At 37.1% G+C, this 17,109-nt stretch overlaps 1 protein-coding gene across 1 annotated transcript; it reads right to left on the bottom strand.

Annotated features, from left to right (window-relative positions):
* Nucleotides 1-1,119: 1,119 nt before the first annotated feature.
* chaf1a (chromatin assembly factor 1, subunit A (p150)) lies at nt 1,120-16,552 on the bottom strand (the record flags this gene model as incomplete). The annotated part of the gene is made up of 16 exons (XM_079245682.1): nt 1,120-1,232; nt 1,574-1,658; nt 1,741-2,059; nt 2,177-2,333; nt 5,152-5,401; nt 5,575-5,676; nt 8,899-8,979; nt 9,229-9,397; nt 10,598-10,815; nt 11,796-11,864; nt 11,948-12,029; nt 12,150-12,394; nt 12,541-12,603; nt 13,463-14,076; nt 15,244-15,291; nt 16,489-16,552. 16 exons carry the CDS (start codon nt 16,550-16,552, stop codon nt 1,120-1,122), a joined length of 2,679 nt encoding a protein of 892 aa, XP_079101808.1.
* Nucleotides 16,553-17,109: the final 557 nt, after the last annotated feature.

Below are 17,109 nucleotides of genomic sequence, written 5' to 3'. Positions count from 1 at the left end.
AAATTGTTAGATCTGTAATGTTATTATATTTGTTTTGGTGAGGTAACTTCAGAAAGGATGGGTAATTTATTACAACCTAATGAAATCTTAAACAGTTATAACAACAATAATAACCATAGTTACAGTAATGTGCACATAAACAGATTTGGTATTGGCAAACATTGGTATCTGCAGATATTCAAATTTAGAATATTGCTATCGGATTGGTGCATCCCTATTTCAAATATGTAAATATGACCCTACTTTATTAATATATATAGATCAAATACACTACAGAAAAAGTCTAAAAATTTAAAGACAAAAGTATCTCTGGACACCCCCCCCAATTTAATTCAGTGTTTTGGGTATTTAGATTTTTTTTTTTTTAAATCTACCCATTAACGTGTGTGTTTTTGGTGAAGCTGGAGAGTTCAAAACATTTGTGTTATACAACAGCACCACAAAGTGTAGCACAGTAGCTATGGCAGCAATGACAAGACAATGACAGAGAGAAATGTAAAAGGTGCAGTACTTTTATTTATGTTTAACGAATTTATCATGTTCAAGTATTCTTAAAAAAAAATACATATTTATAAAACACCAACACTGTTTCTAACTGTACAAGTTCAGGTTTTGCAGCTACTCCGGTGAGTTTTCTGAAATATAAATGAGAATAAATGACCCCAAAAACAGACATTTGCATTTACAGAAATCAAGCCTCATTTATCTCCACTACTTTCTTGGTTAATAATTATATACAACTGGACCAAAGGAAACCCCATTATTTCACAAATTTAACATTTCTAAAACTGTAAATATCGGTACTTTTTATGTCTTGAATGCTTTTCATTAACATTGAACCATCACCTCTGCTTTCCCTCTCTGTCCAACCCAGTCTGCAGAAGTGTCAAAGATAGTGCCCAAGCTAAACATGCCTTGCCGGAAACTGGAAACAAAAATCCGTCCCAGTGAAAGACTGAAGATAATGACAACCAATGATCAAGTTTTCTACCTGCTGCATTTTTGTGTCAGGCGTTCCACCTTTATTGAAGGCTTTATTCTATCTTGGAAACAGTCAGGAATCAAGACTAGGGAATTAATGAGAGGTTACTGGGTTTGGGATTATGGCCTGTCCAGTCTTCAAACCGTGTTGGATGTAGGAGTAGCGCTGGCCACAGGGGAAGCTGCTGTATCAGAAGGGGAAACTTCAATTATAGATGCTCCCTGGTTGCAAGGCTTCTCGCTTTTGGGGCCTAAAACATCATAGATAAAGTTTAATTTACTTAAAAAACAAAAGAACAAGCTTGCATCCATTTTAAAAGTGGAGTTTTACAGTGTTTGTGCATAAATTAAGAAGGTGCCTTGACCAAACTGTAATAATTTGTCAACTTCAGTCTGCCTGCAAAGTCTAACTCTGATGCGATATCAAGACTTGCAGAAGAGGTTGGTTTAATTTTATTTTCACATACTTTTCTACAGTAATTTAATAAAAATGTGTGCTTAGATGTGAGTCAGTCACGTCAGAACATTTATAATTCTGGCATAGACATGAAATGAAACAATTACATGTTAAAATTTTTCCAAAACAACTCACCACTCTGAGTGGAAACAAGGATACAATCTTCATCATAATCATCCTCTGTGTCAGCTTGGAAACCATCAGCCTCCATTGCTTCAATCTGATGGAAAAAATCATTGAGTTTATGTTTTGTGTTTTCCAAACATGCTCTATTACAAACCTATCGTTCAATCCATGACTACCTGCTCAGGATTAGTACATCTCTTCATGAACTTTGTGATTGACATGGTGCCAGTGCTCTTCCTCTTGTTGGAGGATGAAGGTGTGGTGGAGGTTTGGGGTGTAGTGGGAGAGTTTCCCTGAGAGCCAGTGGCTGCCTGTGGGTCTTCGCGGGACTCTTCTCGAGCTCCTGTAGTGAGGTAGGTCCACTGGCAGGGAACTGGGAGAGCTTCCTGTCCAAAACGGGACAGGACTTCTGTGTGCACGTACCAGCAGCAGCGTTTGTAGGTTGAGCGTTTCTCATAAACAGCATTATTTTTAATTAGGCGCTTTAGTTGTATTCTGATGGCAAAGAAAAGGGAAAGGAAGGAAAGAGTCATTTTAACATCTTACTAAGCAGCTGCACCATTAAACAAAAACTAGAACAAAAGCATAACTTTGGAGTGAACATTGCTTCACCTGGTGGGAATATTCTCTGGTGGACTCTGAGGGCTGGATAAATCAGGAGCTGGCAATGAGGAGGAGCTCTGCTGACGACAAAACTCCTGAAACTCACTGATGATCACTTTGCTGCTGTTGGAATTGCCATGAAGCAGAGGCAGCAGCTGTCCGAGTACTGTCACAGAGGAATATAACAGTTTTATATATAAATTACAGTCATTTGTTCCCAGCTGTACATGTAAACTAAATGACAATTGATTATTCATTATACCTTTATGCCTAAAAATTAATCATGACATAGACAGTGTTGAACAATGGAGCAGTACATCCCACCATCACCTCATAATTTTAGCAGAAAATAATTGACAATGTGTATTTATTTATTTATTTTATAAATGTTGGAGAAATACCAAGTATTAGACCTGCAAAAAAGTAGTTATTCATCAACTAATCACTACTTTTAAAGACAGCAGGTTAGGTTTCAATTTCATTTTAACAATTTCACAAGTCTTACTGACAAAGTGCCCCAATATCTTTTCAAACACGCCACTGAAAATTAATAAGAGCAGCTCTGCTCCTGCCTTTTCGGACAGTACACAAAGTGACGTAACGCCATCAAATGCATCACAAAAAGTACTTATAAAGAATGAATATTAGGATAAAGATGTTAACTCATTTGCTGTCGGCTATGATCTTTCAATTTTCTCTGAATAGCAGCTGATACATAAAATTATAAGAGGATTTGTCTTTATTGTGGAAAGAATTTAAAGTAAGAACAAATGCTATTAAGTACACCCTAATAAGACTGTTGTGAGCCATTACATAATAAATAGTGGGATGCTTATTTAGACAGGGCTTTAACACATAAGTTGCAATTGGATTCATAGCAATAAGTACACCTGTTGTCTCCCTTTAAATGATACAATATATGAAACAAAAATGTACCATTAAAAAGCTTTTTGGCAATAAGAAGAAGTGAATGTATAATGCAGTCCTTAAAAGAGAAACAAGTCATGCTGCATATTATGGAAGTTGAACATGCCACACATGCAGGTTAGTTTATCAACAATGGAGCAAAGATGCGTCCAGATTTCCATCCAACAATAAAAACTTGTTTTGCCTTTTTTTTTTTTTAAACAGAAGGATTAGACAAAAGTCAATAATGCTGGCTTTTCTGATGAATGACCTGTTGAAGTTAAGCCAAATTCACATCCCAAAAGACTGCCTGAAGCATAAGATTTATTGCATTATCTACCTGATATGTGTCTCATGCGTTTATGACTTTATCCCAAGCAGCTCATGTGTGCCAGGGAGTTGCACACAATGTGATTTTTTTGGGCTGATTTTTTCTATGGAGCAGTTGTAGCTATGATTCAGATAAGTCCGTAGTGTTACACTCTACACAACAGAAGAAAGTCTTACTCACTAGGAGTGGGAAGATTGAATTAAAAATAAATAAATAAATAAATTTGAATATCTGGAATTATTCCTTTACAATTTTAAAATAGATTTGTATCAAATAAAAAAATAATCCATTATAAAATTTTTGTCATTTTTATTGAGCTTTTTACTTGTCTTCTTGGGCATTATAGCAGCAGAATGGTGGTCTGGTTACTGTTGTGTTTTCCTCTTTGAAATCAAGAAAAATGACTACCAAAAAAAGTTCTGTATTTTTTTTGTTTATAGTCTACAAAAATCAGCAATATTGAGGAATTGTGAGAATCGCAATTTAAATCAAATTGGCACCCAAAAAAATCGGAATCGAATCTGGACAAAAGCATATTTTCACAGCCCTACTATTTACTCACTCTTACACTGCCCTGGTTGCTGGAAGAGAAACAAATTTCTCTCCGCTGCTACAAACAGCTTTCTCCAGGTATTTCTCTGTTCTTTCCCATAACTGTCTCTTGGGCTGTCTTTGGCTGTAGCTCCTCATTAATGAGTCACTCAAGACTCTTCGACCTCATCTGCTTGAAAATACCAGACAGGGTGGACCAGTGATCCTCAAACCTGGTCCTTGAGGGCCCTTGTCCTGCAGGTTAATACAAGTTTTTTTGCTGCAACAAACCTGACTCAGACTTGTGAACAGCTTAACATCAAGCTCTGCTCATGTCTGCTAAATACCCAGTGATCTGAGTCAGGTGTGCTGCAGCAGGGAAACTTCCAAAACCTGCATGATGAGGGCCTTTAGGACCAGGACTGAGAATCTTTTAGCTGGACAATCAGTCAAGAACTGGGATGCTCTTGTGAGCCTCATTGACCTACAGTAAGCGATGACTGGCAACTAAACCAACATTTGCCTCACATACTGTATGTAGGCTGACTGACATACGCCTAAATATTTGCCTATGTTGTTAAAATCAGTAAAAGTCTGCGGTGTAAACTTAACTTTAGTTTTTTAAATTAAAAAAAAAAAAAAAAAAAAAAAAAAAAGGATGGAAAAAGTGGTATTAACACACATAACCTTATAGCACCATAATGCACAGCACTACAAGGTACAAACTATACGAGCTATGGCAACAAATTGTATCAAGACAACCATTCACTTCTAAAAATGTCATGAACCCATTTAAAATGGAACACTCATTCCCTGAATGTACCTTTTTCTGGTTGTACAAGGGGCCAGTAGATGAAGAGCAAAACCAATTGCAGAAAGTAACAGTGCACAGTCAGACAGCACTTTACATCAAAACACTTGTTTGGTCTCAGGTAAAATCCTGTATGCTGTAAAAAAAGGGCTATTCCACTTGGTGTTATGAGGGCTGCCACCCAACAGGGTTTCAATGAATCCCTGCCTGAACACACCTGATCCAAATTAAAAAGATCCAAAAGCCAATTAAGTTCTGCACAACAACTCGTGACTCAGGTGTGTTGTTGCAGGGATATGTAGGGGCTGTGGCCCTTGTTGAATAGCCCTGCACTATAACAAAAGAAACCTTTTTCTCCAGCCTTAACCCACACATGGAAGCCAACCATAAGTAACACACACTTACACTGTGCTTCCTTCTGATCCCTCCTGGACAGCTCCTCTGGGCTTGGGCTGTTGTCAGCCTTGGGTAAAGGCTCAACCAGACACACAGCAAAAGGCTGGAAGGGATCAGAGCAAAGTTCCTCTCCTTCCCAAACACAACCTTTCACTACAGGATCTAGCACCTTCATCTTCTTCTTGGTGGCCATAAGCTCATCCCACTCCCTTGCTTTGAGCTTCTGACGAAGCTTTTGCTTCTCCAGGTCACCACCATCCTAAGAGATTGCATCACAATTAATAAACACACAAACAATACCCAGGTATACATTTTAAAATGAAAAGTTGCTTCCAGATCTTGTTGCTTTCCAATGACAGCATCATTTTATCAGCTTGGTTTATTTTTTTGTTTTTGTGTCACATCCAATTAATATGGAAGCTCTGCTCATACCTCATCCTCTAATGCACCTTCATCATCTGAGAGGTAGCCATGAGGAACAAAGAAGCCATCATCATCGTCATCATCACCATCACCTCCTTCTTCTTCATCCTCCTAAAAATGATCAGCAATTAGAAAACTTGATAAAACTTTATTTTTTATACCATATTAGAGGTGAAATACTGAGATGATGCAAACATTCAGGTTTTCATAACACTTTCACAAAGCCAGTATTCTCTTGCAGCTTTATTATATTCCTTCTTTTCAAACTTCTGCTAAGATGTGTAGAAATGCAGAGTTTTACTCTCCATCTTCTCTGTTCTCTTTGCTGTAGCACTTCCAATAAGACAGACTGTTGTTCCACATGTAATAAAACTCCATGTGCTCATAAAACTTTAGTAGTAATGATGCCAAATTGTTTACATATAAATGTAATGCAATGGGGGGAAAAGTAGAAAATGCATTATCTCAGTAAGAGAAGCTGATTTGGGAATAAAAGATACCTTGTGACAGCTGTAAACAGTTTATCCCCCTTAAGTTTCCGATAGTTTCCTGCCTCACATATCATCAGTGTCCAGAAACAAAGTTTTTAGGCGTTATATTTTAAAATATCTCTGCAAGACAAGCTGATTGTGGAAAAAACAACAATGGCAACTTTCAACTGTGAATTTAAGATAAGTATGGATAGGCAGATTATTGGTGCCCACTTTCCCATTAGATTTAATGGATTTTTAAAAAAAATAAATGGTACTGTATGAACATTAGCTTTTTTGTTTAATCAGACAGCTAATAAGGGATCAGTTTAAAAATGGGTTATCTTGGCTGGGATGGAGTCACGCCTCTATCTGCAGTCACTACTCCAGCATTCTCCAGGCACAGCCTCATCTGGTTGGCTACACGCACACCAAATAACAGCCAATCAGGAGTGAAAGCTGTGTGCATGCAGTGCTCACACACACGCACATGACAGAGTAGAGAACAGTTTGTCCAGTGGAGACGCTCTGATGAGCACATATGAACAGTGGATAGTTTAAGTAAGCTGAAATTGTTATAAACACCCCAGTCCTCTACAATATACAACTACTAGTAATGTTACTGCGAGTCTAGTAACATTATATAAACATAAGCAGCAGCTCTGCTCGTTTGCAGGCGTTTCACTCGTGTTAATCACTAGTGAAAGGCCTATCAGAAAGAATAAAACGAACAGAACAGCTGGAATAAATCATGAAAACCTCATTATTATCAAAATAATAAATTCAACTAGACAAAATAATAAATCCATTAAATGTGGTTTACTAAATATCAAACCTCTTCCGCTTAAGTCTCTGTGACCTGATTACTGATCAATGTATTTATTTATTTATATTGTCTTACGGAAACCTGGCTGCAGCAGGAGGATCATGTTAGTATTAATGAATTGACTCCACCTGATTGTCTAAATTTTCATGTTCCTAGAACTACAGGTCGAGGAGGAGGTGTGGTAGCTATCTTTAAATGAGAGCTATCGATGAGTCCAAGATATAAAAATAGTTACAACTCCTTTGAACAACTGACTCTCAGTCTATCTCACCCAAGATGGAAATCAGAGAAGCCACTTCTCCTAGTAGTCGTGTAAGCAACCCACTGGACCCTACACAGTTCCTGACTGACTTCTCAGACCTCTTATCAGACTTAGTGCCAAATAATGATAAAGTTATTGTTCTTGGGGATTTTAACATTCATGTTAAAGATGAACATGACAGTTTAAACATTACCTTTAACTCTATATTAAATTCAATTGGCTTTTTCCAAAATGTCCACAGACCGACTCATTCTTGTCATCACTCTCTGGATCTTGTTCTGACATATGGCATCAATAGTGATGAACTAACAGTTTTTCCTCATAACCCTGTTCTGTCTGATAATTTTTTAATAACTTTTGATTTTAGTTTACTTGACTACACAGTGACTGAGAAGAAAATTCATTATAGTAGATGTTTGTCAGATAGTGTTTTGTTAACAAATTTAATAAGTCATTTTCAGCAGCATTTCCTACAATACCATGTGTTAACTTGACAGGAAACACCCATCCGAGCTTTACTCCGACACAGGTTGATGAATGTGTTGCTAGAATGACAGCTTTAATGCGATGACACTAGATAATGTTGCTCCTCTAAAGAAGAGAACCAGTAAGAAGAAGCGGGCCCCGTGGTTTAATTCCCAGCTTCAAGCTTTAAAAGAGACATCAAGGCGTTTGGAAAGAAAATGGCATTCATCTAGTCTGAAACATGGAAAAGGAAACGTGTAATTAAAAAATAAATTAATTAATTAAAAAAAATTTAAAAATCTATGCGTTATAGTAATCAAAATTGAATAAATTCAATTTAAATAGATTCAAATCAATACATTTTCCGTAACCAGCCCTATTCAAAACTGAACATTAAAATCTACTGAGCTTGAAGCAAACCTGAGTTGCTTTCTGTGAAAAACAGCTTCTTGTTTCATCCCAACCTGCTGCAACAAGTGGAGAAAGCCCAGTCAGAAGTGCCTTCTAAGACTGTCTCAAAAATATAATGCTATCAATGTAATTTAAATAATTTGCAAATTTGGCAGCTGACTTGGCTGCAGTCTGTTCAGTAAGCAGAATAGGGGACAGAGAGCTGCATATTTATCTGAACCTGAGGTGAAAATGGGTGATAGTGAAAAAGCTGAGAAATTCGGTCACTTTGTAGCACCAATATAATCATGCAATGTCACTTTGACCACACCGAAATTAATTCAATCTTAGATCTAAAACAAAAGATTAGATTAAATTGCAAACCATGCTAAACCACAAACAACTAGAAGCAGAAATACATTGCATGTAAGGTAACACCAACAACAGCCAGCATGTTGTAAACAGTTATTTGTTAAGTCTGCATGTGAAACCAATGTTTCCCTTGCTAACTTTCTTTTTCCTTCCTAGCTCAGAATAAAAGTTACATAATGTCAGTAGCAGAAATAATAAAAGCAGCGATATCATAGCAGTTTCCTCTTTTTCTGGTTATTTGGTGCACAGTTCAGTCATCAAGCTTCATATTGTAGTCTAAAGACTATGGACTACTTAAATGAACATCAAAGTATACTCAGAGAGCCATAGTTATAGTCAAGTTGGGTTCAGTTTTTTTTCCCCTGATATTATAGGTGTCAGAAAAAGAAAAAAGGTTTGAACAAATTCAGTCAGAAAACGAGAATTGATATTTTTAATACTAGCAGTCGGTTTGTTATTCGAGCTAGATGGCAACTGTCCAACTAACTTTAAGTTTTTATAAAATAATAAATTAAATGGTTTTCTATTTAGATGGCAAACACACTCACCCCTTCACTGTGAGACAAGGATTCTCCTGGTTCCTCTTCCTCCCATTCTTCATCACTGTCCACATCATAGTCAAGCAAATCCTAGGGTGGCATAACACAATTATTGGCATCACAACTAGGCAAACAAATCTGGATTGGATTAGGTTATAAGTAAATCAAAGCTAAAACCTAAAGTGATTAAAAAGCACAGTGTCGACTTGCAGGCTGTACAGGAGCTGATTTTAAAATGCCGTATATGAAAAAAAACAAACAAAACAATAAAAACTGCTGAAACATCTACTTATGAGTGAGATCTTTAATCATTTCAAAATGCTTTTGTCTAGTCTTTACCTTGTCTAGTCTGAGAGGGCAACGAGGTGAGATGTGGGAACTCTTTTTACTCCAGGTGCCCCAGTACGCTGGACGGTAGTTCTCATGGAACTGCAGCAGCTTCATTGGTCCATAGTGCTGACGATCTGGTACACCGTCTGGTTTTGGCCCTTCCACCACTAAGCATTCCCTGCAGAAATACAGCATGATAGAAAGAGAAGACCAGTTAAACACAAAGCTGTAAACACAAGGTACCATCAGTCAGGACTTTTTGGACTGAACTTTCACAGGGTACAAAAAAAGAAATATGAATATGAGCTTACATCATCAAATTTTAGCATTCAGGTCATTGTCTTAGGATAAGTGATTATAAATCTAAGAGAAAACAAGATAGTACGTATATTTAAGTGCACCATTAAGCAGAATTACGGTTGGCCGATTACATAAACTGTTATTTGTTGTCTGAGTGTGTTTGAACGGGAGGGAAATTGATCTATTGATCGGGGGAAGTGAGATGCAATTAAAGTAGGTGGCCTTTTTGATTTGTAAGTACTGGGCTTTTATGAGCGGACATACTAGATTACACACACCAAACAAGAGACAAATAATCCAGATTACACATTATTGGTGTATGGTCAAGTTGTTCAGCAGGCAATGCAGCAAGCTTTTTAGTCTGATTTTTTTTTAAGGTGAAACTTGTGTTATATCAGGTTCTTTAGAGACAAGGAACAGCCGAATCACTTTTATTGACAAGTTTACATGTAGTCTTATTAGGTTGCTTTTCAAACAGTTTCTAATTAATTCAATTTTATGATAAAAGCAACAGAAAAATATATTAATGATGGCTGCTTTACTGGGAATTCAACTTTATTAATATAACACTATGCTTTACTGTTTAGGTTTTTTTTTTGGTGTTTTTAAACTAAGATACAAAATGGTCTAACTATGTTATTTGCAGTGTGTATCGACGCTAATGGGAATCTAGTTGGACACGAGAGTAAGTCGGGGTAGGAGTGGTTCAACTTCAACTGCATTATCTGGGTGTTCCTCTCAAACTTAAGACCTTCAACTGGGGTCAAATAAGCACGTTTACGTGCATTTTAAATGTCCAGTTTTGTTCAAAATGACAACAATTTGTTTTTTTCTAATGTTATATATTGTTGACATCACATGAATAATAAAATTCAAAACCTCTTTTTGGATCACCATAAATTAAGAAAACATGGCCCAACACTGGCTTTTTTTCTGCAGAGGCTGGTCCTGTAGCTATCAAACTGATCAACTCATTGTAAATGACAATATTTTCTTTCTTTTCTTTTTTTAATATAAAACCCTCCCTGGAGGCTGGGCAATGTTGACACAAGGATGAAATAACCGTTTTTAATCTCACCTGAGTGAGTCTGTCTGTGTAGGTTTAGTGGGTCCTGACCATCTTGGTTTTTGTCCAATCCAATCTTTTAGTCCATTCAGGTTTTCAGCAGGATTCAACAAACACCTGTCCAGGTCCTCCAAAACTGAGTCCTCACACTGAACTCGGCACAGTGGTGCTAGACACATGTTCTCTTTTATCTCAAATGGTGCAAACTTCCCACATGCAGCTGCGAGTGTCTGAGACAACAAAAGAACAAAGAATGAGTTACATCACGGATAATAGTGAAATGAGAAGAATTTAGAAGATACCCTTCTGTTCAAAAAGGGTATGTATGAAGAAAAAGTCTAGGTTTAACATTAAAATAGTCAAATGAGGAGTGAAATTTTAACAGTAAATACACAATAGGTGATCAGGCCACTAGACTCACAAAACATTAAAATTTCACACCTTAAATTAGGGCTGCTCGATTATGACAAAAAATATAATCACGATTATTTTGACTGAAATTGATATCTCAATTATTTAACACAATTATCCAGTATTTTTAAACAAAGCTGCACGTCGTGATGTTCTTGACTCAGTGTTGTGCATTATAACCTTCTAATGCACGGTTCCGAGTTGGTTAATACACTTTTACCGCTTATATAGGAACTTTTTTTTTTGGCCTTTATGTACGTTTTATGCCAAACAACCGCTGTCAGGCTACAGCAATGGTATACAATGGTATAAACTATGTGAACTTCCTACTGCAGTTATTCTACATTGACCTGCAGCCGGAGCCGACTGAGACTGGCCGTCTGGGAGTGCTTTAGGACAGGAGAGGCTCCCGCAGCTCGTTCCTACAGCAAATGCAGAACAATATGTGCTTTCAAGTCAGTCACCAAAACACCAGAAAAGTCCAATAATTCTAGTAAAAGTTTCTAGATTTGTCAATAGTCGCTTTTAACAATAAAAGTCGCCAGATTTAGTGAGAAGCCAAATTGGCAGCAGTGGCTGAATGAAAACAAAGAGACTGTGGGAGGAGTTTACAGCACAGCGCTGCAATGCCAGTGACGCTTGATTAGCAACTAAAGACAGCAGGAAAGGAAACTGCAAAGAGAAAAATAATCGCACCCTTTTAGTTTTATGATTGTTGAAAACCCAGATCGTAATTGAGATTAAAATCCGATTAATCGCCCAGCCCTACCTTAAATGAAATACTTTGAGATAAACCAACCTTAGGAGCCTGCTGAATCTTGGGTTTCTGTAGAAATCGTGTTATTTCTGCTTTCTCTGCTTTGAGACGCTGTAATAAATATGGCAAAATATTAAGTAACAATTTGGCATATTAACACAGATGGGGAAAAAAAACCTCCTACATGGACTTACATCTTTTTCTTCTTTCAACCGTTTCTCCTCTTCTTTCATTCGCTTCTCCTCCTCTTTCTTCCTTTTTTCTTCAAGTTTTGCCCTGATGCAATTATAATGAAAAAAACATTTAGGTTTTCTCTTATTAAATTTCTCATCAAAACCAACTTAAGAGCATTGAGAAATAAATATACATTTAAAAAAAAGATCTTGTATCACTCACTCCAACTTAGATTTCCGCAGCTCTTCTTTTGCTTTTAGCTTCTCAGCCTTTTCCCTCTCTTCTTTATCCTTTTTTTCTCGTTTCTCCCGCTCATCTTTTTCCTTTTTTTCCCGCTTTTCCCTTTCCCGCTCCTCCTTGAGTTTGCGAGCCTCTTCTTTCTTTTTCTGCTTTGCGGCTTTCTCCTCTTCCTTCTGCCGCTCTTTCTCCTGTCGCACCCGAAGTCTCTCCTCTTGTTCTTGTAAACTCTACAAGTTAGTTGTTATAGTTACTGTTTTAGTGTGTGCAACATGATGCATAAAAAGCAAGGCTTAAATTGTGTTTTTAAATAAAGGAATACGATGTCAAATTTAAAAACCATCTCACACTGTTTGAATGACATCCAATAACTCACCTTCAGTGAACGTCTTTTAACCTTTTTCTCATCTGCTGGAATCTTAGGGGTGGTCTTTGGTTCCTATGAGATGAAAAATAATCATTTAAAAAAACCACAACCAAACAAATGTTTTTGAAGAGCATAATTTGAAATAAAAGAAATTTAAAAAATTTTTTTTTAAAAAAAGGTAAGAGATAATTATTTTCATTTTTCAGATATCCTAAAAAAAAAAAAACAACCATATTATGCTGAGGTATTTTAGTCCAAATGAGAAAATAAATGTTGGGGCTTTTTTTCTCATTATTACCAATGAGGACGATTTTATCAGATTTTTTCCTTGAAAATGGCAGTTTAACATGCAACATGTATGATGAAAAACTTTGTAGTTATTGGCACAAGATTAAAAAGACCACTGAAAAACATTTTTTGTTAACTACCCTGGTTTTTATAAGTATTTATACAACATATTAAATTTTCAAAGGCCAAGTAATATATGGATGTTGATTCCTGTTTTGTTTTAATACTTTATGGTCAACATTAAGTCGGGGTGGGAAATCAAATAGGAAAAAAAAAATCAAATAGAGATTTTTTGCTTCACAATTTTAAAATATTTTTTTGTTAAAAATCTTTTCAATTTTTTTTTTTTGGTCATTTTTATTGATCTTTTTATTTGTATTTTTGGGCATTATTGCAGCAGAATGATGACCTGGCTACTGTGTTGTTTTTTCCAAACTGAAATTAAGAAAAATGACTAGCAAAAAAAAAAGTTTTGTACATTTTGTACAAATTAGCAAGATCAAAGAATCGTGAGAATCTCAATTTAAACCGACTCGGCACCCAAAAAAAACAATCAAATCGGGACAAAAGCGTATCGTCACTCCCCTAACATTGAGTATTAGGTGTGTTTGACACAAAGCAGGGAACAGATGCTGGTACATACTGTAGGTGTAGCGGTGGGTGTAGGGTCATCAGTCTTGGTCTTTTCTGGTGAGCTTTCAGACATGGAGCTGACTGATGAAGCCGATTGCATGGACCGGTTTCCTAAACTGGAAACATTCCCCGACTCATTCTGCTCTTCTGGCTCATTGTCAGAATCCTGCGTTGAGTCAAGTTGTGAGATAGATGCTGTGTGATCTTTTTCTTCCCCTTCTTCATCAGTATTCGCAGAGTCTACAGTGCATGTTTTAGGTGTGTCATCAACACTGCTGGGTTTCTCACAGGCAGTTTTGTTTTTGCAGTGATTTTTATCTTTTGTTGAAAGACAGGAAGCAGAAGCAGCTGAAGCAAGGCACTTTACAGGGGATGAGGAGTTGTCCTCAGTTAGATCGATGACCACTTTCTCATCTGAAGATGCAGGGCGCCTGCGGCTCAGAAAACCATCAAGTGGGCCGCGACCATTAACTAAAGGGGGTCCACTGCGCTCAATGAGAGGAGAAGACTCATTCTCGTTCTGCCCATCTGAGATTTCAGGTCCAGGACAGGCATAAGTACAGGGGCGCTTAGGTGGCTGGTTGTCTTTAGGTTCAGGATTCAGGCGCTTAAAAGGAAGGCGAGCTGCAGACACAGAGGGAGAAAAACGTGAGGGGGAAAGTTCCTGAAAAGTAAACATTGTTATACAGAGGCAGAATATAACAGTCCTATCTAACATATTAAAGGATTATTTTATTAGAAAAAGGATGCTGTAGCTCAGGGGGAAGATCAGTCGTCCACAAACTAGATGGATCAATTCTAGGCTTCCCGTGAACATATGCAGAAGTGTCTTTAGGCAAGACACTGCACCCAGCATTGCCCCCAGAGACATCCATCCAGAGATGGGCATGTCATGGTATGAATATGGGAGGTGATAAAAAGATTATATAGCAATGAAACTGCTGTATGTGTGTGTCTGAATGGTTTATTGAGACATGTAGTGTAAAAGTGTTTGAAGTGGTCAATGTATGACTAAAAATAGCACTAAAAAGTGTGATCCATTGATCATTTACTCCCTGACCTAAACATATTCTAAATAAGATGTGACATCTATGCATAAGCATGGTGGCATGGGGTTGGTAAATGTGTAAGCTGTTGGGCCTTTCTGGTGTTTTTCTGTGGGGAGTGACCCTATGGCTTGCGGGAGGTCTGTGTTCTCTGAGTGCTTCCAGTTAGTCCTGAGGTCATCTTTACTCACAATAGTTTAACATTTATCCACAAATATTAACATCAGTAAGTGTGGTTGAGTGCTCATCCAGCTAAATTTATATCTCATTTTTAATATCCAGAAACATTTCACTTGTCATTTTTATAGCTTTAACTCTTCTTTATCAATTTTAAACAAGGAACTGTATATTGATAACTCTAAATTGATACAAAACAACAATTGCAGCTTCCAAACTGATAAAGATCTCAAAAACTTCTTTGCTTACAAACATTCATGGACCTGGGATGAATTTCTATTTCTAATTGTGAACACCAAACCAGGGTAATTTAAGGTAACTTTTTAAAGAGTTTTTGTCATCTCTGTAGGTTTATTTTCAAACTTCCTGTTAATATTAAACTATATACACCAGCATTTAATATTAACTATATACATCAGCATATATACCCCTACAATAGTGGGTTTTTTCCTCCCCCTATTGTAGCTTTGAAAAGTGTCGTAATAATTTGTCATTTAAATTTTTTTGTTTGTTTCAGTACAGAGATAAATGTTTGTTACTAAATAACAAATCTAAATACAATAGTTACCCTGAATTAGTTTCTTGCTGGCTTTGTTTCTTGTCTTACAATCCATGCCTGAAAATGAAACAAAACACACAGATAAGAAAATGACAGTTGACATAAATAATCCAAATTATAAATAGAAAAAAAAAAAAAAAAGTAGCATCAATGCTGCCGAGAAGAAAATAAATCAATTATAAGACAACTGACATGGCTCTGAAACAGATTACAAACTATAAAAGAAGTCAACCTTTTCATAGAAGTAGAAGGTATTGTTGGACAATAACTGGAAAACAATATTTTAGTATAGAACCTGTCTTTAGATCCTGCAATAAGTTTGCATTAACTAATTTAGAAATGCCTCTTACTCTATTATTACTGCTTGCAGAAACGCAACATTTGATTTACATCAGGAAAAAACATTTGCCTGAAAAGCTACTTAATGTGGGCTTCACAAAAGTAATCAGGTTCATGTTTAAGTGCCAACTACACTGTATGAGTGTAACATAACAAAACTACAGTGAATGTGTTGATCGTGTTTGGTTTGTTCTCCCGCCAACCCGGCGTCTCAGCCGGTGCTACAGGCCCGGTTTACAGGACGAGCACCTCAGATCTGTCAGGCAAGAAGTGGCTTTTCCCTTTAGCTGACTAAAAAGCAACAAAACTTTATAGTATTACAATAACATGGTGGGACTTAATAACAGCCACCAAACTGAAAGCTGCATAAAAGCGAAGACAACCCAGCATTGTTTGACGGTTCACGATGACACCAGATTAGTGCTAATGTCAAATCTGCTGGAAACGCTAGCTTGTCTGCTAATTTAGCGAAACTAACCACTAACCAGATGTAGTAGGACATTAGCCACCACTGCTAGCATTGAATGGTTAGTTATCAATGTGTTCATATAAACTAAAGGACAAACAAAACCAGTAGTTTAAAGCGTACGTTTTTTTTGCGTTATTTCTGTAACATTAACTTTTAGAAATGAGAGTAAGGGACATAGTCTAACAGCAAAGTAGTAACGTCAAGTTGTGCTGTACTGTTTAAATTCAGCGGTAGGATGTAAAAACCTTTGTCTCGTAACAATGTCAGCAATCAGAGTTTTTAACATGACTGTTTACACTGAATAAGCTGATGCTGTTCAATCGATACTGAGACATTGTTCTCCATTTAATGTCGATATATTGTTTTCATTATATATTAGGAAATTCGAGCTGCTTTCAGAAACATTTCGATAAGCTGTTGAAGCAGCGTTCAAACCAAGGTATTACCTAGTCTGTGAGGAGTCGATGCAACCAAATGTCCGTCCACAGATGGATTTTCCGCCGCCAACATCCCAACCAACCTGGGGCTTCTTTCCTTCGTCGCTTTCTGCTGATAAACAATCCTAACACGCCAGAGCAGACCACGTGAACAGTAAAATACGTCCCCAGATAACTAACCAAATTTTCACCCCTATTCAAACTACATATACTTATTATTTAAAGCATAAATTAACATTTCTGAAATACTTTTCGCAACCCCTACGTGTTGCCCTGGTTCACCCCGCTGCCTGCCTCGCGCTCCTGAGTCGGAATTGGCGGGAGTCGGTTACTTCCACCAATAAGCTTCGCTGATTGGCCACAGTCAGGTCACTTGGGTCTCAGGGGAGGTTTGCTTTATGCAAAGGCGTTGCACGTTTGGGCACCAATCTTGTTACAAAGTGTTTAATGAACTACAGAAGATTAGTAATTCGTGATATTTATGTCATATAAAGTGTTCCACAAAAGGAAACAATGACATGTTCACTGATCATTCAAATGTCGTTATAAATAACAGTTATATTAACAATTACGACAAAGAGTCCGCCCCGTTGGGGACACCCCATGGTTTAATCGAAAGTTGTCAAAACC

The sequence above is a fragment of the Telmatherina bonti genome (genome assembly GCF_933228915.1).
Source record: "Telmatherina bonti genome assembly, chromosome: 8".
In the NCBI taxonomy this organism is placed as follows: domain Eukaryota; kingdom Metazoa; phylum Chordata; class Actinopteri; order Atheriniformes; family Telmatherinidae; genus Telmatherina; species Telmatherina bonti.
Note: the sequence above shows the minus strand (reverse complement) of the source record. Positions and strands in the feature narration are given on the sequence as shown.